Below are 10,754 nucleotides of genomic sequence, written 5' to 3' on the forward strand. Positions count from 1 at the left end.
CACACGTATCCATAAACTACTGCAAAATATATACCTGAAAGCAGTACACTAGAGTTTGCAGTGAGTACCTCCCTAACACTTCCTCTCCACTATTCCAAGCTTTGGGTCCATGATTGCTCAACAATTTGTTTGGCTTTGTATGTTAACTCTCTGTTCAATCACCAGGTTCCAGATGCCATCAGGATGCTAGCCAGGCTTCCCTGAATTAAAGACCCCACCAATGTGTCCTGGAGCTCAGCTTCCCCAGAGACACACCCTACTAGGGAAAGAGAGAGGCAGACTGGGAGTATGGACCAACCAGTCAACGCCCATGTTCAGCGGGGAAGCAATTACAGAAGCCAGACCTTCTACCTTCTGCAACCCTCAACGACCCTGGGTCCATGCTCCCAGAGGGCTAGAGAATGAGAAAGCTATCAGGGGAGGGGGTGGGATACGGAGAATGGGTGGTGGGAATTGTGTGGAGTTGTACCCCTCCTACCCTATTGTTTTGTTAATTAATCCTTTCTTAAATAAAAAAAATTTTTTTAAATGAACATATACAAAGGAATAGACCAATTTTTCATGTATAGTAATTTCAAAGTTATGCATATACTTTGCTCTTTAGGATGTAGATGATACTATAAGTGTAGGCTGCCTTAATGGTATGATAGTATACAGAGAAAACCTTAAAGAATCTAGCAGAGAGAGAGACTCTCTCAAAAGCCTAGACCAAGTAGATTAGAAGCATCCAGTAGCACACCTATATACAAGATACTGGATACTGTACAGCAAACCATAACAAAAGGACTTTTCAAAGTTAGCCCAATTACCAAATAATGTGATGATAACATTAACTATCGATTGTCTTTTTGAACCCTAAGACAGCAGGAACCTCACATCTCCGCTATAGAGCCCCTACTTCCCCCAGTCCTGGAACCCTTGGATAGGGCCCACTTTCCCGTATGCATCTCCCAATCCAAACCAAATAATATTGCATCCGCCGATCACAACCTAACCAACGCAACGATTGCCACCTCAACATGCTTCACCTCAGACTGTGTCCAGAGACTTCACGTGTGGAATGACAACCCTTCAGCTTCATTACTCGGGTGAGACCTTTCCTTTTATAGTACACTCTAATTTCATCTCAGGGAATTGTGTGGAGTTGTACCCCTCCTACCTTATGTTTTTGTTCATTAATCCTTTCTTAAATAAAAATTTTAAAAAAAAAGAATCTAGCAGAAAGCTCCTGGAAATTATCAGGCAATATAATAAGGTGTCAAGCCATAAAAATAGCATTAAAAAGCTGGTGATATTCTTTTATGCAAACACCAAGTCGGAAAAAAATCCTGAAATCAGTCCCATTCACTATAGCAACATAAAACAATAAAATATCTACAATTAAACCTAACAAAAGAAATGAAAGACCTATATAGTGAATTGCGAGTCACTTTTCAATAGAAATAGAAAAACACAAAGTAGAAAGATATTCCATATTCATGGACTGGAAGAATTATCATCATCAAAATTGATATTCTACCCAGAACTATAGACAAACTCAATGCAATTCCCATTAAGGTCTCACGAATTTTAAAAAAAAATTTATTTATAAAATGGAAACACTGACAAGACCATAGGGTAAGAGGGGTACAGTTCTGGTCAGTTCCCACCACCAGAACTCCATATCCCATCCCCTCCCCTGATAGCTTTCCTATTCTTTATCCCTTTGGGAGCATGGACCCAGGGTCATTGTGGGATGCAGAAGGTGGAAGGTCTGGCTTCTGCAATTGCTTCCCCACTGAACATGGGCATTAGCAGGTCTATCCATACTCCAGCCTGTCTCTCTCTTTCCCTAGTGGGGCAGAGCTCTGGGGCAGTGGGGCTCTAGGATACATTGGTGGGATCGTCTGCCCAGGGAAGTCAAGTGGATATGGTAGCGTCTGGAAACTGGAGGCTGAAAGAAGAGTTAACATATAAAGCTAAACAAATTTTAGACTAATCGTGAACCTAAAGGCTGGAATACTGAAGATGAAGATTTGGGGTCTCCATTCTGGAAATAGCTAGTAGTCCTATTTTAGGTATATTCCAAAGGGCCCATGACATTATTAGTTTTTGCCTGAGCCTGACATGTAATGCGCAGGTGGATCTAAGTTATTGTTGAGGGGGATGGTGTTATGGCTTGAAAAAGGGCTAGAAAACTTGATTAGGGTAGAGAGTAGTTCCCAAATATGGGACAAGTATACAAATATTGTTGAATATAAATCCCATCTATTTGATCTGATCTGGAACCCATTATTTAGCTTAGGAGTCTATGTGACCTCTGCATCCCTGGAGATCTGCATTCACATTCTGTGGTCATGAATAGGAACATTCCAAGTTGTAACAATTTCAGGACCTATCTTCCTCAGGTGGTAGGTAAAATATGTTATCCAGCCTCCCTTCAGAGGATGGAACAGTTTCTACCATTGTTGATCCACATTGAGGGCAGGGTCCTATGTGGGCCCCCCAAAAGGGTCCATTATGTTGTTCCTGATGGTCTAGATGACCAGATGACAATGGAGAGAGGGATCTATTTGAGGTGTAGGCCCATCATGTCTATTTGGGAATCTCAGGACTCCCCGACTAGGACCTCAGATGATGGGGTGGCCTGATAATGACTGAAGAGTCATTGTTAAAGTATGCCAGTCTCCTGCCCTCATTCAGCTTTTGCAGTCCTTACTTTTACAAGGTTAGCTTTGGAGTGACTGAGGGAAGTGTAATAGGAAGTAGGTGAGAATATCTAGGTCTTAGTAGAAACTATTTCATTAAGTACTTAATGGTATCTTTTTAGGTCTTTCTATTTGCTTGTTGCATATACTGACTGACTTACTGAAGACTATAGTGCACTTTTGCTTCCAGGTATATATTTTGCCTTAATTTATGGATACATATGTATCTCATGGGACCTGGTCTATATCTAGGTTTGGGGGCTTTGTTAGGAAGTGAACCACATGAAATGGAATTAAGGAGTCCTATGAGAAAGGAAAAGTCTCACTGGAGTAATGAAGCTGAAGGATTGACATTCCATGACTGACATCTCTGGACACAATCCAAAGTGAAGCATGCCAAGGTGGTACTAATTGCATTGATTATTTTGGGATCAGTAGATGTAGTATCAGTTGATATGAATTGAGAGAATCATGCAGGGAAGTGAGACACACCCTAGATATTCCAGGACTCTGAGAAATATGGGCTTTATAAAGTTTCCTACTGTCTTAGGGTTTAAGAAGGCAATAGATAGTTATTGCTATAATCAAATTATTTGGCAATAGGGTTAATTTGAAAATCCCATTGTTAGAATTTTCTGTATCATACATGACCTCACCATAATTTTATGTCCTTTGATATCACTTATATATAGCTGTATCTTATAGAGTAACACCACTGGTTCCTTCTGTTCTTCCTGGTCTAAGCTTTTAGGAGAGTCAACATTTCAAAGCACAAGTCATTATTAGAAACGTATTAACAATTTGAGCCCACTGTTAAAATTCAGTCTGATTATGCATTTGAAGTCTTAAGTGCTTAGATTGAAGGAACATATACTCAGCCTATGATCTATGTATTAAAAGGTTTGAGATATTCAATCAATTTTCCCCTCATATTAATTAGTGATTTATCAGACTACAAGTTAGTAGGAGTGTGCATTAACACCATTCCCACCACCAAAGGACAGTGTCCTGATCCCCCTTCCCCCCAGTGAAGCTGAACATCTACTCCACACAGAGATTTGACTTTGTTGCCCTACTCCAAACTCAGTCAGATCCTGCTTTGAGTTTCCCTTTCTGTCCTTCATTTTCAACTTCTGTTTATAAGTGGTATCATCCCATACTCATCTTTGTCTTTCTGACTTAGCTCAGGTTTATTCCTAGGCATTTTTATTGATCTTGCTGTGACTGTGAATGGGAGTGATTTCTGGATTTCCTCTTCTTTGGATTTAGTATTTGCATAAAGAAATGCCACTGATTATTGTACATTGATTTTGTAGCCTGACACCTTGCTATATTGCCTAATGATTTCCAGTAGCTTTCTGCAGGATTCTTTAGGTCTTTCCATGTATACTATCATATCATCTGCAAATAGTGAGAACTTGAATTCTTCCCTTCCAATCTGTATTCCTTTGATTTCGTTCTTTTGCCTGATTGCTGTAGGGAGAAGTTCCATTACTATGTTGAAAATTAGTTATGACAATAGACAGCCCTATCTAGTCCTTGATCTGAGAGGGATGCTTTCAGCTTCTGTCCATTGAGTATGATGTTGGCTGTAAGTTTGCTGTATATGGACTCCACTATCTTGAGGAATTTTCCATCTACTCCCATATTTTGTAGTGTTTTGAGCATGAATGGGTATTGAATTTTGTCAAATGCTTTCTCTACATCTATTGAGATAATCATGTGGTTTTTAAATTTTTTAATATTAAATTATTTATTCCCTTTTGTTGCCCTTCTTGTTTTTATTGTTATAGTCATTGATGTTGTTGTCATTGATGTCATTCATTGTTGGATAGGACAGAGAGAAATGGAGAGAGGAGGGGAAGACAGAGGAGGGAGAGAAAGATAGACACCTGCAGACCAGCTTCACCGCCTGTGAAGCGATTCCCCTACAGGTGGGGAGCCAGCGGCTTGAATCAGGACCCTTATGTTGGTCCTTGAGCTTTGCACCACCTGCGCTTAACCCACAGGTTTTAGCGCATGCTGCGCTACCTCCTGACTCCCCAATCATGGATTTTTGGTGAAAGACTTGCATACTTAAATCTATGAGTTACTATTTAAATAAATAGAAAATGATACCAAGAAATGGAAAGACATCCTATGCTCTTGGATTGGAAGCAAAACAAATGTTCTCTCCAGAGCCATAAACAAATTTAATGAGATACTCATCACAGTTTTGGTTTTTGATTTTGCTTTTATTGCTGTAGTGAATGAAATTGATTGACTTACACATATTGAACCAGCCTTCCATTCCTGGAATAAATCTCACTTGGTCATGATGAACATTCCTTTTGACAGACTGTTATATCCGGTTGGCTAGGATCTTGTTCAATATTTTAGCATATATGTTCATCAGAGAGATTGGTCTATAGTTTTCCTTTTTTGTTGTTTCCCTTCCTGCTTTTGGTATCAGGGTGATGTTGGCTTCACAGAAGGTGGAATGAAGTGTTCCTGTTTCTTCGATCTTTTGGAAGAGCTTTAGAAGTATAGGTACTAACTGTTTCCTGAAGGTTTCATAGAATTTGTTTGTAAAGCCATCCTGGAATTTTGTTGTTAGGAAGATTCTTAATAACTGTTTTAATACTTTTTGATAGGTGAATTTAGGTTCTGTAGTTCTTCCTTGTTCCATTTTGGAAGGTTATATGTTTTTAGGAATTCTTCCATTTCTTCCAGATTCTCTAGCTTGGTGGAATATAGTTGTTTGTAGAAGTTTCACATAATTTTTTGGATTTTTGTGGTGTCTGTTGTGATAGTTCCTCTATAGTTTATAATTCTATTTATTTGAGTCTTCTCCCTTTTTATTTTAGTGAGTCTGGCTAAGGGTTTGTTAATTTTGTTTAATTTTTCAAAGAACCAACATTTGGCTTCATTGATATTTTGTATGGTTCTCTTATTTCTTATGTTGTTTATTTCCACTCTAATTTTGGTGATTTCAGTCTTTCTGGATGCTTTAGGGTTCCTCTTTTCCTCTTCTAAGTCTTTAAGGTGTGCCATAAGGTTTTTTACTTGAGTTTTTTCTTGTTCTCTAATGTGTGCTTGTATGGCTATGAATTTCCCTCTCAGTACTGCCTTAGCTGTGTCCTATATATTCTGATAGCTTATGTATTTATTTCCATTTGTTTATAGAAACATTTGAATTTCTTGCTTGAGTACCTCTTTGATCCAGTGGTTATTAAGCAGTATGTTGTTGAGTTTCCAAATTTTGTGACTTTTACTAATTTTCTGTTAGTTGTTGAGTGTTAGTTTTACTCCACTCTGGTATGAGAAGATGCTTGGGATGATTTCAATGCTCTCTAATTTGCTGATACTGTCTTTGTGGCCTAACATGTGGTATATCCTTGAGGATATGCTGTATGGATTGAAAAGAATGTGTATTCCAGTTTCTTGGGGTGAAGAACTCTGAAAATGTCTAGAAGGTCTAGTCTATCCATCTCTTTGATTAATTCTCTTATTTCTTTTTTGATTCTTTACTTAGTTGATCTGTCTAAATGTGAGAGTGGGGTGTTGAAGTCTCCTAGTATTAATGTTTTACTATTGGTGTATTTTTGTAGCTCTTTCAGTAAGGTGTTTGATGTATTTAGATGGGCCCTCATTGGGTGCATAGATGTTAATAATTGTTAAGTCTTCTTGATTGATTGATCCTCTGATCATTATGTAATGGCCTTGCCTATCTTTTATTACTTTATTTAGTTTAAATTCTGTTGTGTCAGAGATGAGAATGGTTGTTCCTGCCTTTTGTTTATTTGTGTTTGTGTGTGTGGTCCATTAGCCTGTATGATAGTTTTCCATCCTTTCATTTTAAGTCTGTCTTTGTCTTATTGGGCCAGATGAGATTCTTGCAAGCAGCATATGGTTGGGTTGTGTTTTCTGATCCATCCTCCAACTCTGTGCCTTTTAATGGGTGAATTTAAGCCACTGAGATTTATTGAAATTATGGATTTAAGGTATTATAGTGCCATTATTTAATAATTTTTTATTTGCTCTTATATATGGCAAGTATTTTGGGATGTTCTTGTTTGTAGGAGGTCTTTTAGAACTACTTGCAGGAAGGCTTGATGATAGCTGCCTCCTTAAACTTCAGCTTGCCTGAGAAGGTTTTGATCCCTCCATCTAGTCTGAATGAAAGTATGCAGGATATATTATCCTTGGTTGAAACACTTTTTCATTGAGAGCTCAATAAATATCTTATCATTCTTTTCTGGATTTTAGAGTTTGAGTGGAGAAGTCTACTGATAGTCTTATGGGATTTCCCCTGTATGTGACTTTTTGTTTTTATCTTGCAGCCTTTAGAATCCTTTCTTTATCCTTACTTCTTTTCGTTGTAACTATGATGTGTCTTGGTGTCTTCAGGTCTGAGTTGATTCTGTTTGGGACTCTCTGGGCATACTGAATCTTAATGTCTTTTCTGTTGTTTAGGGCTGGGAAATTTTCTTCTATTATTTCCTCTAGGATGTTTACTTTTTCCTCTTTTTCTTCCCCTGGTAGGCCAATTATACGATTATTGTTTCTTTTGAGATTATCCCATATGTCTCTGTTGTTGTTTTTCAGTATCTCACAATCTCTTTTTCTAGCTCTTTTACCTCCTTCTTAGTTTTCTCTAGCTCATTCTCTGTCTTGCTAATTCTGTTTTCTACTTCTGTTAATCTAATTTCCTTTCCCTCATCTTCCTTATTCAGTTCAGTTACAGTATTAGCTTGTTCTGCTACTTGTCCTTTTAGCTCAGCTATTTCAGCTTTCCATTCTCTAATTACCTCGAGATAGCTAGTATTTTCCTTGAGGGTCTCATCTGTTGTTTCCCTATTTCTGATATCCTTTTCCTCAATAGCTGTCTTCATTTCTGTGATTAACAGTTTAATTATTGTTTGGATATCTTCCTTATTTATAGTTGCTTCTGGTTTACTTGTAATTTTTTTTCTGGGCACCTGTCTTGATTCACTGTAGTAACAGTTTTATTTGCTCTCGATTTAACCTTTTTTTTTTTTTATTGGTGTGGTTTGAATTTTTCTGTCCTGTTACTCTTCTGTTGTGTTTTGTCAGTATAGGCCACACTAGAGTCTTTTCTCAGATCAAGTCACAAACCTCAGAAAGCACAATAGCAGCTGAAGCAAAAAAATTAAAGCAGTTCAACAAAAACCAATTAGCCAAGCAACACCTCCACTCTAAAAACAAAAACAAACAATACAAAAAGAAGAAAAAAAGAAAAGGCAAGAATAGGTAATTACAAAAATAAGCTGTCAACTATAAATTCTAGAGAGAGAAGGAAAGAGGAGAGAGACATGGAGAGAGAGAGAAAGAGAGAGAGAGAGATTGATCAAAGTTACTCCCACAATGTGTAGCACATCCAATCACCTCTCAATGGAAAGAACAGCAACAGCTAATTTTGCTCAACTAGTTTTGAAGCAGCCTCCTTGCAGAGCTCAGGCCACTTGTTCTCTCAGAGTCTCCATTTTCCTCACCAGTTTTTTTTTTTTTAAAGAGAATAGAACAAAAGTTTATCTGAAACCAGAGAATGCCTAGAATTTCCAAAACAATCTTGAGAAAAAAAAGAACATAACTAGAGGCATCACACTCCCAGATACCAAACTATATTACAGGACTATTATAATAACAAACAAACAAACAAAAAGCCTGACATTTGGAACAAAAATAGGCATGGTGACCAGTGGAATACAATTTAGATCCCAGAAATAAACCCCCAGACCAACGGTTGTCTAATTTTTTATAAGGATACATAAACTATTAAATGGAGAAAAGAGAGTCTCTTTAACAAATGGTGTGGACAAAATTGGGTTGTACATGCAGAAGAAAGAGACTAAACTAGTGTATTTCACCAAACACAAAAGTAAATCCCAAATGGATCAAGGACTTGGATGTTAGACCAGAAACTATCAAATACTTAGGAGAAAAAAAGAAGCACTCTTTATCATCTAAATTTTATAGGCATCTTCAGTGATACAAATTCAAATGCAAGGAAGACTAAAACACAAATAAACCAATGGGGCTACATCAAATTATAAAAGCTTCGGGAGCCTGAAGACAGTTGTGCTCTTCATTGCCCTTCCTGCTTCTCCAGCTCCAGTCTCCCTCCTGCATAGAAGTCTGGAGTCAGAGCCAGGAAAGTTTTCTTTCCAGCAAGGTAGATGGGGATCCTCACTGGCTGACAAACTGGTCAGATGAGAATCCCAAGCAACACATCCCCCCGGATGAGTACATTGCTCATGGTGCAGTACCTGAAGTCTGTGGATATCCCCAAGAGCAGGGTTATTCTCATCACTCCACCCCCTCTGTGGGAGACAGCGTGGGAAAAGGAATGCCACATGCAAGGCTGCAAATTAAACATCTTGAATGTTGTAGTTGGTGAATATGCCAGTGCTTGTTTACAAGTAGCCCAAGACTGTGGGACTAACGCACTTGACCTGTGGACCATGATGCAGAAAGATGGTCAGGACTTCTCATCCTATTTGTCAGATGGACTACACTTATCACCAAAGGGAAATGAGTTTTTGTTCTCATATCTTTGGCCTTTGATAGAGAAAAATGATTCTTCTCTGCCTTTGCTGCTCTCTTACTGGCGTGACTTAGCAGAAACAAAACCAGAACTCAGTCTTCTGGGAGATAGAGACGATTAGTCACAGAAAACCAAGTCTGACTATTAATCTACACACAAAGATGCCAGTCAAGTTTACTCTCAAACTCACTCTGAACAAAGCCCACTAACATTCGATACCAAGATTAACAAAAGCATTGTGCTCAGGGAAGCTGTTTACCTATGTATGTTATATTGTGATATTAAACATTTATTCACGGAAAAAAAAAAAAGCTTCAGAACTGCAAAAGAAATCAACACCTAAACAGAGACTCCTTACAGAATGGCAGAAGATCTTTACATGCCAAACTGAGAAATTTTGTATATATACCAACAACTGTATTTACTGTCAACAAAAAACCACTAATTCCCCCCCATAAATTAAAACAAAATTTTTGTGACTTCCTGTCAGAGAGTACACAATATCTTAAGAAGAGAAATTAATATTTTTAATATGTATTTATTTTATTTTTGTTGCCTTTTTAAAAATATTTTATGTATTTATTCATGAGAAAGATAGGAGGAGAGAGAAAGAACCAGATATCACTCTGGTACATGTGATGCCAGGGATTGAACTCAGGACCTCATGCTTGAGAATCCAATGCTATATCCATTGTGCCACCTCCCGGACCTTTTATTGTTGTTGTAGTATTATTGTTGTTGATGTTGTTGTTGTTGGATAGGACAGAGAGAAATGGAGAGAGGAGGAGAAGACAGAGAGGGGGAGAGAAAGGTAGACACCTGTAGACCTGCTTCACCGCCTGTGAAGCGACTCCCCTGCAGGTGGGGAGCGGGGGGCTTGAACCAGGATCCTTATGTTGATCCTTGCGCTTTGCACCACATGTGCTTAACCCGCTGCGCTAACTCCCGATTCCCAGGAAATTTATAACTCACAGTGAAGAGAACTGATAAATTAGAGAATCCAACTTGGTATCGACAGTGATAATTCCTGTTGGTAGTATCAATAGACTCTTAATGATCTCACAGAGTCTTGTAAATTATCAGACTTCAGGGATGTAATTGCATAGCCATACATGGTCAGAGTTCTCCACCAGGGCTCTGTGCATAAGCCCCACCCCTCACAATAGCCATCATAATTCTCATAAAGCCCAAAAGATAGTTTGGTTACCACTTTGTGCAAGTTCATTTGCTTTGGGCATCTATATTCTTTTTTTTTTTTTTAATTTTTTATTTAAGAAAGGATTAATGAACAAAAACATAAGGTAGGAGGGGTACAACTCCACACAATTCCCACCACCCAATCTCCATAACCCACCCCCTCCCATGATAGCTTTCCCATTCTCTAGCCCTCTGGGAGGATGGACCCAGGTTGCAGAAGGTAGAAGGTCTGGCTTCTGTAATTGCTTCCCCGCTGAACATGGGCGTTGACTGGTTGGTCCATACTCCCAGTCTGCCTCTCTCTTTCCCTAGTAAGGTGTGTC

At 38.5% G+C, this 10,754-nt stretch overlaps 1 protein-coding gene across 1 annotated transcript; it reads left to right on the forward strand.

Annotated features, from left to right (window-relative positions):
• Positions 1–8,929: 8,929 nt before the first annotated feature.
• Positions 8,930–9,537, forward strand: LOC103108450 (isoamyl acetate-hydrolyzing esterase 1 homolog). The gene has a single exon (XM_060202421.1). It carries the CDS (start codon positions 8,930–8,932, stop codon positions 9,353–9,355), a length of 426 nt encoding a protein of 141 aa, XP_060058404.1. The 3' UTR covers positions 9,356–9,537.
• Positions 9,538–10,754: the final 1,217 nt, after the last annotated feature.

The sequence above is a fragment of the Erinaceus europaeus genome, chromosome 1 (assembly GCF_950295315.1).
Source record: "Erinaceus europaeus chromosome 1, mEriEur2.1, whole genome shotgun sequence".
In the NCBI taxonomy this organism is placed as follows: Eukaryota; Metazoa; Chordata; class Mammalia; order Eulipotyphla; family Erinaceidae; genus Erinaceus; species Erinaceus europaeus.

Coding starts and splice junctions, on each gene's coding strand:
- LOC103108450 (XM_060202421.1), top strand. CDS start 8,930: ATGAGTACATTGCTCATGGTGCAGTACCTGAAGTCTGTGGATATCCCC.